General features: G+C 40.6%; 1 protein-coding gene across 1 annotated transcript in view; it reads right to left on the minus strand.

The window, feature by feature from the left end:
* Positions 1 to 8,199: 8,199 nt before the first annotated feature.
* tmtc2b (transmembrane O-mannosyltransferase targeting cadherins 2b) overlaps positions 8,200 to 18,176 on the minus strand; it is an 82,737-nt gene continuing 72,760 nt past the window's right edge. Inside the window, exons 11-12 of the mRNA XM_086298005.1 lie at positions 14,932 to 14,995; positions 8,200 to 10,568 (exon numbers count right to left, since the gene is read on the minus strand). Of these exons, the coding sequence (XP_086154131.1) occupies positions 10,389 to 10,568; positions 14,932 to 14,995 (244 nt within the window). The 3' untranslated portion in view covers positions 8,200 to 10,388. The remainder of the gene's footprint in view (positions 10,569 to 14,931; positions 14,996 to 18,176) is intronic.

Raw genomic sequence — 18,176 nt, forward strand, 5'->3', positions numbered from 1 at the left:
TCCAGCTGTGTGGGGAAGAGCCTGTTGTTTTGACAATACACTACTGGATCTTCCCATCTTGTCTCTTTCTCTGGAACTAATCAATCCTGACATCTCGATATGCACAGACCGCACCTGCTTCCTCCTTCGCCTCAACACAGACAACATACGCACACATTTGTGCGGTCATAGCTCTACAAAAAAATGGTATTATTCCAGCTTGAGCATTTGGGGAAGAAGTAAGACAAAGTACATTGTGTCAGTGTAGAAATAAAAAACGATACCGTTTCCTGAGATGTGTGAGTTTAGAAAGCCTCTGGGATTTCTTTGTTAATAGCTCTCTGTATGTCTTCAGGGGTGGCCATTTGCGGGACATGGGGATCTGGGTTGTGTCTCAGACTCCTTTTTTCTGCAAACCATGTCCACCTGCACAAGCACACATAACTAGCCATGCAAGATCGTGTACACGCAGGCATGAATGTGTGTTCGCTGCAGTAGCTGGTATCTACAGGGATAAAGTGTATGCCCTGTTGGAGTGGATCAACAACTATCAGTTATTAGTTACAACTCCTTAGGGTTTTGGAGGATTGTGTGAGACGTGGCACTGAAAATTTAAATCTGATTTGTGGGAATCACACGCATCAGCAACTTCAGTTTTAAACTTTTAATAACACATAGTGTCATAGTGCCTTGTCAGTTTGCTTGTGTGAAAGCTAAAGCCGAATGTCAAGCGCTGTAAGTGTTGAAAAGAAGATTTATGGCGTGGACGACAGAGAGCCACCCGATGTGCTCATTTCCTGCGGTGTGCCAGAGCACTCTGTACGCTAATTTCAATGATAACATCAAAAACTCATTCCACTTGGGTATTATTACACTGCACGCAAACATGCATGAAATCCTAAAAGTGAAGGATTTGACAGTGTCACTTTGATGAATGTTTTCTCATTTAATACTAAATGAATGTAGTCGGGATTCATGAGAAAGAATAGTTTGGGGACAAACTTGCAATGTTGTGTGAGGAGAATATTAATTGATTGTTTTATAGAATTATGTTCTTATGTGGCAAAGAGAAAAGAACAAATCATCGCTGAATAATATACGTCTTCGAGCATGCGGTGCACTCATGGTCTGCTCACTTGGTGCTTTCTGGACACATTAGAGAAAAACCAAGTATCGTATTTTCTGCACTATAAGGAGCACTTAAAATCCTTAAATTTTCTCAAAAATCGAGAGTGCGCCTTATGTGTGAATCCTGGTTGTGCTCAGTGGCAGTCCTAGCCTGTTTGGCGCCCTGGGCGAACACTCCCTCTGCCCCCCCCCCCCCCCCCTCCCCTCCCACACACAAAACATATTAAGGATTGTACATTAACAAAAAACTGTTGTACACACACACATGTGAAGAGAGAGAGAGTATGCATAGTATGCAAATGGCCACCAAACAGCCATCATAATTCGTCATACAATTAGAACAGGGCAAATCAACAATTAACAATGACTAATTAATATTAAAATCTGTAATATAATGTTTTCTTTGGAGTTTAGTCTGTTACTGTTGCTATTTTTACCATTTCTTCTCGGAGCAACTGTAACCCACATAACTTCCTTAGGGATTAATAAAGTATTCTGATTCTGATTGTTTCAGGATGACCTGCCATTATCCAATGACACATCTGCTTACCTGTATCTTTTGCTCGTTTCTCCTCCTCTTCTATTTTTTCTAAACTGAGGACCTGATGGCTTTGAACTTTTCTTGTCCATCTTCCATTGGTTTTAATTTTGCACTCCAGTATGAACACCCATCCCTCAACCCGAGGATCACCACAACATGATCTAACAGACCTACACCTTAGTTCACAGATTCACTTTGTCTAAGGTTTATTTCTGGGATTTCACACAACCCAAGGTTCAAATCATGAATACATAACGGGCTTGGATTTACAACATTATAAATGAAATGCGCTCTATTTGGAAGTAGCAGGTCTCCCTCCCCTTTTGACGGGTTGTGTGTGAGACTTTAAATCATCAAACTGTAAATTTTAAATTGTTATTGATCCCTTTACCCCGAGTCCTAAAGTGTATATTTATTTTCTTACTCTTCTTATATATATTGTTTGTTTACTTGCACTGCTGTAACTGGAACCTCGTCGTCTCGTCTCTCTATATACTGGACTGTATGTAGTGGACAATAAAGTTTACTTTGACTTCAGCAGCGAGCAGGCGCACCGAGGGTTCTCGCGCTCACTTTTTGTGTACAGAATTTCGAAAAAACATCTGTGCAAATTATAAGTCTGTATTATAATGTCTGGTGTTTTCGTGTTTGTTGGTTTGTTTTTATTTTGTTTTATTTTGCGAGTTGATTATTATTAGATGCTGCTCCAGCCAGAGAATCCCCCGCCGCCCCGCCCTCTCCTCCCCCTGCCAGAAGCAGCAGGAGGGCGCCCTTACTCCCAGCAAATGGGCGATAGAAAACCGATCGGTGCCTGTGCCATTCCCTCGCTGACGTCGGAGCAGCATGAGTACGAGCATTTTTATTTTTATTTTTTTTGCCGATGCCCGTGATGCCACCCCCCACCACGATGCCGCCCCGGGCAACCGCCCGTGTCGCCCGTATCTAAAACCGCTACTGGTTGTGCTTACTGACCTCAAACCGATTTTATGTGGTACACGCCGCTCAAAACTCTGTCAAAAATGTTTTGGTACGACTTTGGTAAGCTACCGCTTGATGGATTGTTGGAACATAGTCAGGGGCCTCGCGGAGTAATCTGGGTCCTAAACTCTGACCCTTTCAGGTCCCAAAGTCAAACGAACACTGCTGTAGTGATGGGATTTCCGGCTCTTTTTAGAGAACAGTCTCTTTCGGCTCGGCTCACTAAAAAGAGCCGGCTCTTTCGGCTCCGAACCGGCTCTTTAGGTTGTTTTGTTGCTTTAATTAATTAATTATTAACAATAATATAAAATTATGCACAAAAGGAATTATTAATGTAAAAAAAAGTGGTTTTATTTATATATGTTTATATATAAATATATGTGGTGGCCCCTAGAGACAAAGCATGTACAAACTCCAAAACACATTCCTAGAGTTAACTGAACTTCAAAACAGAGCTACTAGATCACTTAAATTAAACAATTGAAAGCATATGTGTATTGTTTGTGTATTTATACACAAGCACTCATATATATTCAAATAATAAAAAAAAAAAAAGTTCATTTACCTGTTACTACCACACACCAAATCCAGTCGTTGGTACTTGCTGACTTGTGTAGCCACTAAGTAACAAAATCTCAACACTGGGCCTAGCATCCTGGAGCACTTCTGTTGTCTTTTGTGCGTGTTTTGGAGTTTTTACATGCTTCTGAGTTTTTACGTCTTTTGGAGTTTGTACGTCCTTTGTCTCTAGGGGCCACCGTAAATATACTTTTATTTATTCACTCCACATAAAATGTAATAAATAAATCATATAATACAAAAACCAACTAGTCACAGTTCAACTTTTAACTATTTAAATTTTCAGCTTTTTCCTTGAAAAAATGAAACAACACAAAACACTACAAACCACAACACAATTAAATATAAATTAAAATATGAAAACAAAAAGAAGATGCATATTCTCTGTCATATGGGCCTGCATGAATAATCCTTTATCATCCGCAACTGAAAATAGTTGTGGATGATTACTATACCTTTCTAATGTGATGTTGTTGTCCCTGGCTCTCTTTCTCTCTCTCTCCCTCCCGCTCTGTTGAGAGAAAGAAAAAAAAAAACGCAGCTGGCGATAAGGAGCCGGCTCGCGTCGTTCACATCTAAGAGCCATTTTGTTCGCGACCGACACATCACTACACTGCAGCATCACTGAGAGTGAAAAACTGTCTAAATTCTTTCATCTTTAATAAAATGATCAGTGTTGCTGCTTTACCAGGTGTAACAATTAAGTTTAACATTCAGGCATCGATGAAAACAGAATTTATTAAATTTAACAGAGTTAGAAGTTAGCAGGAAGTTAGCTCGCTAGTTTCCACCTAAACATGATATAGCATGTTCTGACTGAGAGATTTCTGAAAAATTCAAACGTACAGCTCTGCTATCACTTCCAACATAAATGAAGACAGAAAACTAAACAGCAGTGACGTTTGTAGGGTTACTGAAGTTGAGCTAGCTGGTATATAATGATGTGCTACGTGGTAGCTAGCTACACAGCTATGTTAGCATAGCATAAACACAGAAAAGTTGGAGGATGAACGCCAACTTTTTTACACTCGATAAAAGTTAACGTGAGGGTTCCCGATGGTTAGGGACAAATGTAATTGCATGGCAGGATGCTGTAAACGGACCAAACTTCAGTCAGGAGAACAACTGAGATAATTCATCCACAATACGAGGTTAGTCATTAATATACTGCAACAACATGGGAATAGTCCAGCTGACTGAGAATTCAGCATTAATGAATCAATGGTACGGAAGTGGAGGAAGCAAGAAGAATGAGTTGAGTAAAGTTTGACTTATCTGACTGTTTTGTTTCGCTTAATGTGCCTTATAATTGGGTGCACCTTATGGTCTGAAAAATACGGTAAATAAAACTACAGCCGACAGAGTCTACAGACATGCTGGGTTCTCTGTATGGCTGTGCATATGCTGTAATCAATATATCAGCAGAATGCAAAAACCAGAAAAATTGTGGTTTTAGTGCCAATTAGCCTTTATTAACTCTTTTTGTTCTACAAATTATAAAAACTCAGGTAAAGAAGTTTTTAAAAGGAATCTGCATACTTTACCATATCTCATTTTACCTCTTTGCATTTAGGAACAGTAGCTCCTGTATAAACAGCTGCAGTACAACATGTGCTGTAAAATGCCAAAGAAAGACAATTTCCTTTCTGGACATCAAAACGCTTCAATAATATGAGGCAAAATCTAGATCTCATGGAGGAGCTTCATCCTAATGCCTCTTTTATCAAATAATAACAGTGGGTATTGGGTCCAGAGGGGAAGACTTCTCTGCATCACGCACAGTGAACCACTCCAAACAAGCTTGGTCGGGTGCTGTGAGCGCCTGGCTCAGGTGCTTGAGATCAAAGTAGCGATAGTCCATCGGTACATACCACGAAATGTTTGCTTGATAACAGCAGGCAGATTTGCCAGATCACAGCATAATAAAATGAATTCCTTTCTCCCAGTTTGAACAGTTGGAGAGTGCGAGAGGTCATATCAAGCAATGAAGCGCACTAAAGTCATAAGAGCAGAAGTCATATGACTCTGATTTCCTTGGGGCCTGGCTTCAGACAATCCTTTATCTCTTACAATGAGAGAAATATGGAGCGTATAAAAGAAGCAGGGAAACTATTTTTACATCTAATTAAATATAAAAGCAATTCTGACATACATTGTTAAAGAAATGTCGCTTTTAGCATGAAATATAAATCAGTTCTGTATAATTTATGGTACGGCCATGTCACTTTATATCAGTCTAAAACTCTTAATTGAAATCAATTTGCAGGGTTTCTGCACCGCATAATGACATTGTCAGTGATTTGGCCTTGTTGGTGCCACAGTCATCCAAGCTGCGAAGTACTAATGAGAACTCGCAGTATTATGTGCTTGCATAAACACCCACGTGTTGAGAGCTTTAAAGGCAGATGAGAACCCAGAAACACTACTGTTTGCTTAAAGGCCAGTGACACAGAAATCCAAAGTTATGTGCTCACTGTGTGTCTTCTTACCTCATTTTAGGAACACTAGCTTAAGTGTTTTGGCAACACTAACAGACAAGCGAGGAGAGTATTGTACAGTGCAGGTGCACAACCTGGATTCAGGTGCATTACTGCAGTGAACATGTGTTAACCTGCTTTAACTCTAGACTTTTACATCTTTCCTACATGTGCACGGGTTTACTCTTAAGTATTTTGAGACAAAAACAACTATGACTAAAAAAATGGGATGAAATAATTAATAAGCAGATTTAAACAATTATTAAACATTATTTATTTTAGTCAGCTCACTTGTTCAAACCTCCTGAAAATTCAGTGCCTTGTCATAATCTGTCCATTTCCCTTCTTTCCATCTGCTTATCCTTGTCAGGATCGTGGGGGGTGGAGCCTTTCCCAGCTACCACAGCTACACCCTGGACAGGTCGCCAGTCTGTCACAGGGCTAAAACATAGAGACAGACCCACATTCACACCTATGGACAATATAGAATTACCAATTAACCTAACCACACTAAGTGCACGTCTCGGAGAGAACCCACGCAAACACGGGGGAGAACGTGTACACACCCTGGCCAGGTGTGAGGCGACAGTGCTAATCACCGCGCCACCATGTCTCCCTTTTTTTATTATTATTCCCTTTCCTTATTACCAGTGCTATGATCAGAAGTTCATGTTTGCCTTGTTTTAATAACTGCATAAAAATCTACTTGTCTGGTTGCAGACTCCACTGGAAACATGACATTCCCTATTTTAGGGAATGGTAACTATGTGAGCTGACGTGTAATTTCACAGTTAGCAAGCTATGGGAAGACAGTCAAATGCCTACTGTTTCATATAGCAATAAATAAAACTACGTCGCATTTGCGGCGTGACTCCACAACCCAACAAACTGTCAACTTTCGCTATTTGATGCAGAGATTAAGTGAAGCGCACCTGTGTTATGAGAAGAAGAGCCAAACTGGACTGTGAGTGCAAGCAGCGCCCATGCATTCCAGCTCGATAAGGAAATCTGGGCACCATGGTGAGCTCGGTTCATGGACGCAGACCTTCCAAGCAGAACATGTGAGAAACATCACAAGGCAGACTGCTTCGTTCACAGGGAAAGGCCCTTTACTTGTCAACGGGGTCTGAATTGTGGGACGGGTGGAATCGAAACACACCGACCATATGTGGCTCCACACTGCTACCCCTTCCATATGGCAATATTTACATGTCTCCTTTGTTGTACAAAGATCAAAGCAGAGGAAATTCATTTGAGTTGATTTTATGACACATTTTAGCAAATTTACAGGGGGCAACTTTATATACCCTGTAAAAGCTGTTCCACAGCATGGAAGATCACCCCATTAACGCTTAATACAACGGAAATTTGATGTAAAACTCAAGCTGTTGCTCCAAAGTGTGACTGGCAAAACCTTAATATCAATCTGTGACCTACACTATCAGCAATAGGGATGGGTACCGGTGTCCGGTGCCATGATGGCACCGGTTCTGACATAAACGGTAGTAACCAGACCGAAAAGCAGCGCACATTTCGGTGCTTTATTTCGGTGCTTTTTTTTCCTGAGCTGTGACACACTTCTAGCCAATCATTTTACGTTTCCGAGGATAGTAGGCGGGGCCAGGTACGTACGTTCTTCTAGAGCAGAGCTACAGATTAAAAATGCCCAAGGCGAAGCGGTCAGAAGTCTGGCTGTACTTCACAGCAAAATATGCAAACTCAGCAGCCTGCAACAAGTGCTTTAAGCTGATACTGTGATACTGTCAAAGGAGGTAACACCTTAAATCCGATGAAACACCTGGCGACGCATAGCGTTTTTTTTAAAGCCGAGAAATGCGCCGTATGATAGCTTGCTGCGAGACCTCACACCGAGCGCATCTACTGTGCGTGGGTTGCCTGTTATCTGACCCGGAGTTAGCAACATCCCCCAAAAACCCGAAGGGGAGAGTCCTGGCCCCTAGCCCTGCCAGTGTAGCAGAAATGATGAGGATGATGATGCAGCAGCAGCCGTTCTTCTCTGCGTGAGTAGCTTAATGTTGTTCGTGTGTAATTTACGTTGAGTAGGCTAACCACGTTATTACATTAATGCAGTAAGGTGAACTAGCAAACGCCGTCGTAGTTACATGCGGCTGTCTTCTTGTTTGATGGCAGATACTCCCTTCACCCTGGCCAAAAAGGCTAAAATGACCAAAGAAAAAGTGGAAAACAGTTAAACATGAGAGGTTTTTGGACAAAGTTTGTGTTTTTTTTCCATTGTTTAAGCACTGCTTCCAACAAAGAGTGATGCCATATATGCCCCATAGCTGCAGAAAAGGCTAACATTGTTATCTTTTTACAAAAAAACAGCTGAACATGAGAGGTTTTTGGACCAATTTTGTGTTCTCCATCCTTTAAGCACCGGTTTGAGCACCGTTTGAGCATTGGCACCGTTTCAAAAGTACCGATTTGGCACCGGTATCGGATAAAACCTAAACGATACCCATCCCTAATCAGCAATAATGGCTGCACAGGCACTCGTCAAAGCAGAACACCATCAATTTATTGTGGAAAAACAAACAAACAGATAAGCAGACAAACAAAACAAAGAGAAACACCACTGGGAAGAAAGGTCTACTCTGGCACATTGTTCATTTTATAATACAAAAAGGAGAAAAAATGGGGCTACAAAGCTCGATAATTTATACAAATACAACAACTTTCAAAAATAAATTTTAATTTAGTAAACGCTCCGTGAACAAGTTTCTGCAATAGCCCACCGCTTGAGATCCCTGAGCAGAGACACAGAGTGAAACATTTTTTTTCTCAAACACCTTCATTAAAACAAGCTGACAGTGTTTCTTCATAAACACTTTATATATACATGTGATAATTACACGATATGTCTGATGTGTGTGACATACGGTGCTAGGAATTAATGTGAACTGTGAATCTTCATCATAGCTAAAAACAGAACGGTGTTATAGCATTGTGACTGTAACAAATGACATAAACTCAAAAAACGTTACCATTCGTTGTAGACGCTGCTCTGTATTTACCCACGACGGGCCACATAACTGGGTATTTACTCCATAATGACCACAGGAGTAAACATAACAGCTGTCGTTTCCTTCTTTTTACATCTAAAAACACAGTACCAGCTGGTTCTGCTGCTAGTTAACACAGAGCAATAACTTAAAATGAAATAAACAAAGGACACGGATAGCTGAGAGGTTTGTGAACCAATAACAAACAAATTATTCTAAATATGGTACATGCTGATACCTCTGGGAAGGTGCTGTTTCACTTGCTGACAATAAAACAAACAAATTACACAGAATATGTACAAATGAGACTGAAAGACTGACAATGTGAGAAATACTGTAATAATGTAAAAAGCCAAACTTGCTCAGTAACGCAGTCAAATTTGTGTCTGGCTACTTTTTTGCTGCTTTCGATGATTTTTTTGATACTATACACTATGTAGGTATATATTAGAATTAATTTATACACACACGCGCACACACACACACACTAAACTTACTTATATCAACATAAAGGCATTAAAATATTTCCCTCAAATGCACCATGACTGTGCACTGTTCTGTGGTTAAAAGGTGTGCATCAGCATAGTTTTTGTATTTGGTTAGAAGAACTCCTTCATCTGCTTAAGGTCCTTACACACTCTTCTATAAAAGCTTCGGGCATGTAGCAAGGCGGTGTACCTGAATCTACAGTACCTACCTATTTTTTGTCTGTTACTTCCACAGGAAGGTAGCTTAACATTTCTATGTATAGTTTCTTAACTGCCATGGTGACTTCTTAACCAATGCAGAGAAGATCTGTAATGATAAAAACACTTCCTGCTACACTCATGAAAAAGATATTACACCTTTTAAGTCATTACAATGCAAATTTTTCTTCACTTTTTGAGCTTAACTGCCAAAATATGCTGGGTTTTGCAAAGCGGAACATTTGCAGAGGCTACCGTTGTGCTGCAATGGCTAACAAATTCAATTCCCTTTTTCAAGTTGTCACCGAATATTAGGAGAGTGCTACAAATGGTTTGCAATAATAGCAAAGTGTGTATATTCTAATGAACAAATTTCATCACCGAGACTATGAATCAGTACACAAGCTGGAGAGTTGAGATATAAATTTAAGTTGTGATTTTGAATGTTGTTAGTTCTTCATGTACTGTCTTCATGATCAAAGTGGAGTATTTGGTCAAACCAAGAACTTCATTTAATGGTGTTGGAAACTACCCGCTCCCCCCCAGTGCAGCGTTATGAGATCCTTTCCTCTCTTTTATCTCTAATATTAAATTTTACCCAGTTCAACAATTCTTTTTGAGAAACCTTTCAGCAGAATTGCTTAGTTTAAGTATAACTCATCTCAAATGTTAAAGGATGTACCTGGTCTTACTTCAAGTGCTTTAGTTATAAAGGAAAAAAAGCCTTAATTTTGAAAAAAGTACTTAAAAGTCCAAATACCACATAACGTCTGCCAAACTGTGAGCAATGATTGTGAGGAAAGCTGCTGGCCTGAGGTGTATGCGAAGCTCAGGAGTCACTAGGAGAGCTGTGTGGTACAGTCACGGCCTCTTTGAGCAAACATTCTCCCTGAGTCTCTTCCATCCTTTCTGGATTACAGGAGCAAATGAGGAGCGTGTAGGCTGTCCTTTTCCCGGGTCTGGTGTGCAGATGGCGAGTAGGCGGGATCTCTTGAGCTCAGGGGCTCGTGGTCCTCAAGCCCTGTTTCTCCATGATGTTCCACAGCTTACGCAAATTGGACTGGGTGATGGCATCATCTGGTTTTAGTTGAAGTGCTCGGAGGTAATTGGCTTCAGCTTCTTGCAGCTTCCCATTGAGGTGGAGGATTGCCCCAAGATTCATCAAAGCTGCAGGGTACTGAAATTTAAGAAGAAAAAAGAGAGCGATCTTAGTTATTTTAGGGTAAGACCAATTGGATTCAGAGATTAAGCTCAAAAGACAATGCAACAGTTTATAAACTAGTGTAGTTGGTACAAACACAGCTGCCTGGGACATAGCAAACGGGAGCTAACATACACATAAGGACAGTGTTTTAACTAGAGATATGTTCTAATAAAAAATTCAAATTTTACTACATCCACGGGCTGATAAATAATGCACATAAAGTCCATCTGTTCACACTTTGGGATGTACATAATTTAATGGAAATGGAAAAAAATAGTAACAGTAACTTGTCTCTTATGACAAAAGCAAGAGAAAATGCCAGAGGTGAGGCTTAAATAAAGAAAGAAATTTTTTAACACAGTGGTTTCTGTTCGTCTGATCACCCAGACCCTGTTTGGAGTTTGGTAATCATGCTGCTTTGCGTGTCTCTGTGTCTTGTCTGTGGCCGTAGATGTCAGAGGGAGCGACCGCGACTTTGAAGTGGGTTGAGATGAATATACTGTTTATTCCCGTTAGTGCCGAGGGGCAAAATCATCAGCGGTGCAATGAGTGAGTCATGAGGACCAAACTACAGGAAATGTGTCTGGGGTGCAATCATGTCAGGAGGATATCCAGGGCTAGGGAAGGGCCACATCTGATCACTATTTCAGTTTGAAATGTGAAAAACATGTCTAATCGTGTAGTGAGGCTACTGCTTCGGACTATTGTGATTTCTATAATTGTAATTCCTAGAATACGAGGATGTTAAAAAAAAAAAAAAAAAAAGAAAGACTTTTTTACTATAACGATCATCACATGCACGTCTGACTTAAAACATGCATGATTATGATATTTAAAGAGGTGAACAATTTCTTTTGATCCATTAGGTAACCCAAAGTATTTCTCTTGTTGAAAGAGCGAACGGAGAAATCATAATAGATGAAGACTGAATAGATGACACTGAATCTATATCAACATTTAAGTAACTCTCCAAATAAACAACCCCAGATGAATAACTGGACAGTTTACATTCTTATATTAATGTGAATCTGGAGTTTAAGTGTCACACTTTTAAGCACAGAAGCTCTCCTAAGAGTGTTAGCCTTTGTCTCATATATTCCCAACTACGAGGAATTGTGTGAACGATGCCGTTTGCTGGACTGTTCGCTTACAAAACATTTCACAGTTTTTCCAGTGCCAGAGTAGGATGAGTGATGCTCCATGCATGATCTCCATTTTAATGAGAAGGAGAGTGCTTTTCTCTTTGGCAGAATTCAACCAGTATAGCCCAACTATACCACAGTCCCCTTGAGAGAAAACCATTTTCTGCTGTAAACACATTCAATTCAATTCAATTCAATTCAATTCAATTCAATTCAATTCAATTCAATTCAATTCAATTTTATTTATATAGCGCCAAATCACAACAAGTAGCCTCAAGGCGCTTCATAGATACAGAGAAAAACCCAACAATCATATGACCCCCTATGAGCAGCACTTTGGCGACAGTGGGAAGGAAAAACTCCCTTTTAACAGGAAGAAACCTCCGGCAGAGCCAGGCTCAGGGAGGGGCGGGGCCATCTGCTGTGATTGGTTGGGGTGAGAGAAGGAAGACAGGATAAAAGACATACATAAAATGTAAAACATAGAACACATGCATGGCCCAAAGGAAGGACTGACACGACCAAGACCTCTACTGTAGCTCGTTGGAGAGGGTCTTTCTTTTAATTTAAAGCATCCTGGCAAAACTAAATTTGTTCTGCTAGCAGCCAGGGTTCTTGAATTTAATGGCTGGGGTAGTTCTAAGGCACTCTAAATTACCTTCTTTTTGACCCATCATTGGATGTTTAAATCATAGAATAACCGCCAGGCTTCAGTTTACAAGTTGGTGCATTTTAAAAGTCTGAAAATTGTGAGCCAAAGTATTTTTTCTTATACAGATGGACACAGTTGACAGTGACAGTGACGACACATAAACGGAGCCACAATGTATTGATGTATTGTGTGTTAACAAAAAACAAAAAATGTCATTGCCCCAGTCTCTAATACATGTGTGAGTTCACTGAAGCAGGTGGGCAGTAAGACTTTAACAAACAAACTCTGTCCAGTCAAAGTCAGGGTTTGAATGGATGGATCCTGGAGAATAGAAGTAAATGTTTTCCAGAAAGCTAACAAAGCTTGTATTCACACTTTTTACCGCTCCCCAGGACACTTGCTGATGAGTGGTGTAACACGTGAAACACTGTGCAGTGACTCCTGGGTAGAAAATCCACAGAGTGCTGGTTTTCTTCTTAGCACAGCTGCAGCATAGCTTCAAAGATTGCTCTTTTCACCCATGCATAACTTAGCAATCCCTGAATTTTGTTTCCCTCCTAAGTCTACCCTGCAGACTCAAAGCTAAAGACTACTAAAAGCCTTTGCTTCTCCCCCTTCTTCATATATCTAAGCCGTTTGTGATTTATACCCCCGTTTCTGCATTCTTCCTAGCCCTTGCAACACACTGCAGAACACTGGCTTGTCAAAAGCTTTTATTTTTTTCTCATTTCCTGCTGCTCTGTAACCTCGCTGCCTCCCCACCCTCGCTGAAATAGGCATGCAGGAGCAGAGGCATGTCCAGATGCAGAGCATATTAGCCTAGACTGTAAAGCAACATATGCTTTAGAGGTTGTGAATGTTCAGTGTAAAACCAGGTGTTGAATGACCTGGCTGCAATGACTTTAAATAGCCATTTAAGCAAAGACTATCCATATAAAGTTGGAAACTTTGAAAGGGCAGATGTCATAGGTTATAGAGAGCAACTGATGCTAAGCAAGCATCCAACCCGATTTAGTTTATCTAGATTGAGGGAACTGTAGGACTGTTAAATCCTTTGAATGGAAGGAAGTGTCCTCTCTCCCTGAAAGCAAGCAGACATATGTGCCTAATATAAAACACCAGGGCCTTTGGAGAGCAAAGAGTCAAGTCGCAGTAAAGCATGAAATGACAAATGAAGATAGACAGCGTACGTGGCTTAAGTCAAATCACATTGGAAAGAACAAAGGATACAGGTAAGGAAGATGGATGAAGATGCTAAATTATAATAATGCCTCAGCTGTAAAGTAACACAAATAACAAAAAGTTTCCCAAAAAGTGGACCCGACAGGGGCAAAACGATGCAACTGCATGTGGACGAGGACTACGGAGTACACAAACATCTCGAGACTTTAATTTACAGACGAACTGAACAACACTGACACAGAAATGGTGTTGTGTGTATTTCATACACTCTCCAAACAGTTTGAAGCCAACTTGTTAACTCCAAACTGGCTGTAGTTGTGTATGTAAGAGTCTGTTATGGATTAATGACAAGAACCTGATGTGAGACTCCACAAAATCGATGTGTTATCGATAATGAGTTTGTACTCTTTAAACCTTTCAGAACCCAGTTATGCTTTAAACATGCTCATAAATCATCCTGTCATATATCAAAACTGCAATATTTGATGTACAATACCGACGGGTTTCATTAAAAGCAAAAAATGTATAATTATTATTATTGTTATTTAAAGAACAGTATTTCACATCTCGTTCCTCACTTAGCTGGGCACACGGAAAACACAGCAGCTCTACCTCGGTCTATTGTCGGCAATGTGGAGCACAATAAGCGGCCTATAAACATCTAATCAACGCTGGCTGTGCATTTTGGGTGGAGGCAGTTAACAGTAATTATTTAGACATCAGAAAAAGTATCAGTGGGAACGGTCAGGGATCTGAACAGTTACGCTCTTTGAATTTCGTCATGTATGGAAAAAACATCGAATTCCTCTGTTATACTCAAGTTTTGGTTGCTCCATTTGTCAGTATTTGTTTGTGTTATCCCAGGGTTTATGTGGTCCTAACACTAGACTTTGCTTTGTCTGTATATCATTGTTCAGATATAGTTGATCATTAATCCCAAACTGATTTCTTTTAATCAAGATGCAGGAATAAACAGGGTGACCACATGCCAAACATACTTCGCTCCTTCTGTGACCCTCACTTAAACAACTTGACCCTCCCTGTCAGAGCTCTCAAAGACTGGATCCCATTCATTTTCAAGACGTCACAGTCCCCTGACTCAGTGTTATTATCATTATTCTTTTCATTCTGCTTACCCTGGCCTCTCCTTTGAAGTTGGTGATGGATGTTGGACAAGCAAATCTCTGGGCATAGTAAAAACCTAGCATTCATCTGTCTGAGCTCCATTGACAATGCATGGTGTTGTGCAAAAGCAGATCAGAGAGTAATAATACTGGAAAGCCACCCAGACTGCGATTGCGCATTGTCCATCAGAGTAAATAGTAACGGGGGAAGATTAGCTAGCTGTGGTTTTACTCACGTTGGGTCTCAGGCTCGCTGCTTGTCCGTAATACTTCTCGGCTGCCTCATTTAGGCTGGCTTGTCTGCAAAAGGAAAACAGAGAGGCGGTCATTACTCATTTTTATTGCTGCTGGCTTCGGATGAGGCCTTGAACCCCTCGTGTTTACTAGCGCTCGAGGGTCAGTGAGAAAGTAACACAGAGGAACAGCATGAGGGATGAGAAAAGCCAATCCAATCGCCCGTAGGCTTCTCGTTCGATAGCATCTTTCGATAACATCTGTGCTGAGCAGTGCACTGCAAGCACTTTCTGTTCTAATTGAACCTTGAGGTCAGGACATCTAGTTCATTGCATACCAAGAAACCGAGGCTCATCTGGAATATTCACTGTACATATCTGTTTACATTTAGTCTGGAAAAATGTGGGTTGCAACACTTGATAGATATCGCGATAGTTAAACTGTGCAAACACCATTTAAACAGAAACGTAATCATACCATCAATAAAAACCCCAAAACCAAAACAGAACAGCAGAGCGTACAAACTGAATGCTCCAAAATATGCTGCATATGCCAAATTGTGACAAAAAGGATTTTTGAGCAGATGGCTTGTCGGCATGAGTCCCTGGAACCAGAAACACACTGTTCCTGACACGAAAACTACAGTTACAACACGGCTGCATCATCTTCTTTCATAACCCACTGTACTACTGCACATAAGCCGGTGGCTCCTCGGTCACAAAACACTTCCTGTTGTTAACTTTCTGGCATATCAGAAATCACCTTTATGACACACAGCTTCAGGCTGTGCCCTTATGGTAACAATTGCCCAATTAAAAACAATTTAACACTGACATAGTCAAGGACGGAGTCAACAGCGGCCGGCTGTGGAGCCCCTTAAGTCAGAATGATCAAAGGAAGCGAAGCTTTTATAGCCATGCTTTCATTTAGGCTGTCGTGCTTTATTATGAGATCGTCATCTGCGTAGTTCCAGAGAAAAGTCTGGACCTGCGTATACATCTATGTTTGGTTTTGTGAAATCTTAATCCTTTAATTTTAACAGATGAAGGAGATGATTTATAATTCAGAGTTAGAAAAAAATACCTATACCTTATATTTTATATAGCAGGAAAAGAGCCTCCAGAAAAACAATGCGATGCAAATAGCTTGTAGCTCTCTGAGGCTAACGTTAGCTACATACTGGTGTTAGCTAAATGCTAATGTTCTGACGGGTGTCCACGTTTAGTGATCATTTGGTGTCAGTCCATTCCAGTTCACTTCAACTTAGAATAAGAAGATCATTGTGGTGCTATAGAAAAAAATCCCCCCAGTCAGTCGTCGTTCTTCCTCTCAAGACTGTTTGTACAAAACTTTATGGTAGTTGTTGATATATTCAAGTCTGTGACCACAGTGGGTCAACTCACACTGCCAAAGTGTTGTAAATGGATCTTAAATAAGTTATACGTTGTGTTTGCTTACATATTCAGATATACAGAAGAATACGCTATGGCTGAGTTTCTCCCTTTTTTGTTTCAGAAAGAAGCATTTTACATTCCAACAGGGATCCAAACACCAACTCGAGTTGCTGAATTTGTCCTGAGATTATAAATGTGGCTTTCACATCCAACCACAACCATATGTTTGTTTGCCAGCATAATATTTAGAAAGCAGATCCTTCAGAGATGAAAAATGCACAAATCTAATTCCATAATATCATTATCACATTTATAAACACATTAAGAGAGGAGAACTGGAAAGCTGCCACACTGTAACCAGCAGAGCTACAGGACCTCCTAGAGCCGTCTGACTGTGGGTTGTGAGAGCACTGTAGACAGTGAAGGCCGACCATTGGAATAGGAGCTATTGTAAGTCTATACCAGCACAGGAACTGCGAGAGAGGCTGATGACAAAAACAGGCATTAATGAAATAAAAAAATAATAAAACGTTCTTGTCCATAATTAAAAACCAGTGATCTTGTTGTCTAATAATGCCACCTAAAAAAAGGAGATCACAACAAAGACAAATTCTGCTTGTAAGCCTGACATTGGGCTGCAATTTCAACACTTAGTTGCAGTCATCAAATATTTCACAAAATTTACATTTGGTCTCATAGTCGGTTTAAGATTATGGCACGATAGCAGCGTACAGTACTAAGGGGTTATGGTATGAGGTAAACTGCGTGTGGATAAAGTGCTTGTGTGTTTTATAATGTTTGCTTTTCCCAGGGCTGCCTTTGGAAATCTACAGATTGTACTTTACTCTACGACTTCACAGTGTAATTTTTCACTTTCACTGGCATTTGACATACTCATGGGAAGTACAAGCATGTACCTCTTGGCCTTACTATTGCCCAACTTTTCCTGTCCTACATTCGTAGTGAAAAAAATAAAAGAACTCTTAAAACGAAGCAGATGAAAATTATTAGTTTGAAAGAAAAATAGTCAAAACCAAAAGCCCAAAGGGGTAATAAACGACATTTGCAAATTTGAGAGCTACTGCTCCCCCTTTTAATCTCTTCCCCTCTCCTGTGCAGATTCACTTGTGTCCCCACCAACCGATGGGCTTTCCACATCTACGTCCAAGACAAACACATAAAGAACACGAGCTGTGGAGGGAGTGAGACCCCATGCCAAGCAGGCGGAGATGAGTTCAACCCGAGCGCTGCTTGATGCTCACTTAGCTGCCAGGAGTTTGGACTCTAGGAGAGGCTCTCTACGCCTGAAACCGTTGGTGGTGAAGATACTACACGATCAGCAGAGGTACGCTGAACAAAGCTGAGTGGGAGTGCACTGATGTACTCTTAAGCACAGTAACTTTGCAGATCTCTGGTGAGTCCAGCGAAGCACTTGTCCACGAGTTATCTTTCTTTACAGCTGGCAGTCGTAGTTTTGACAAATATGCAGAGAGTTGCCCACGGTGACTAATTAAACAAGGAAATCGCTACACTGGCTAATATAAAGTTGGAGGTTTATTCAGGGGGAGGGGGGAAGCATTCAGTAAGTTGGCACATAGCTGTATTTATACAATCCCACACATGGCTCTCATTCACAAACAACAGTTTGTGGGCTTTCCTGCTTAGCCTCAACAGCTGAACTTTGCACTAATTTGTAATTATGCGTTCAAATATGAGCACTGGCCAGTGATGGAAGACTGAGACAGAGTGGTATATGTAATTTGAGAGACAGCCCTCTGAGATATATAGCTACACTACGCACTAAGATAAACCAGGAGTTCTAGAGCTGGCACTGCAGCAAGAGAAGAGGATTA

Source organism: Aulonocara sp. 'chitande type north' Nkhata Bay, linkage group LG7, assembly GCF_057382095.1.
Source record: "Aulonocara sp. 'chitande type north' Nkhata Bay isolate Kocher_YH1m ecotype deep benthic linkage group LG7, A_spYH_male_GT1.1, whole genome shotgun sequence".
Classification (NCBI taxonomy): Eukaryota; Metazoa; Chordata; class Actinopteri; order Cichliformes; family Cichlidae; genus Aulonocara; species Aulonocara sp. 'chitande type north' Nkhata Bay.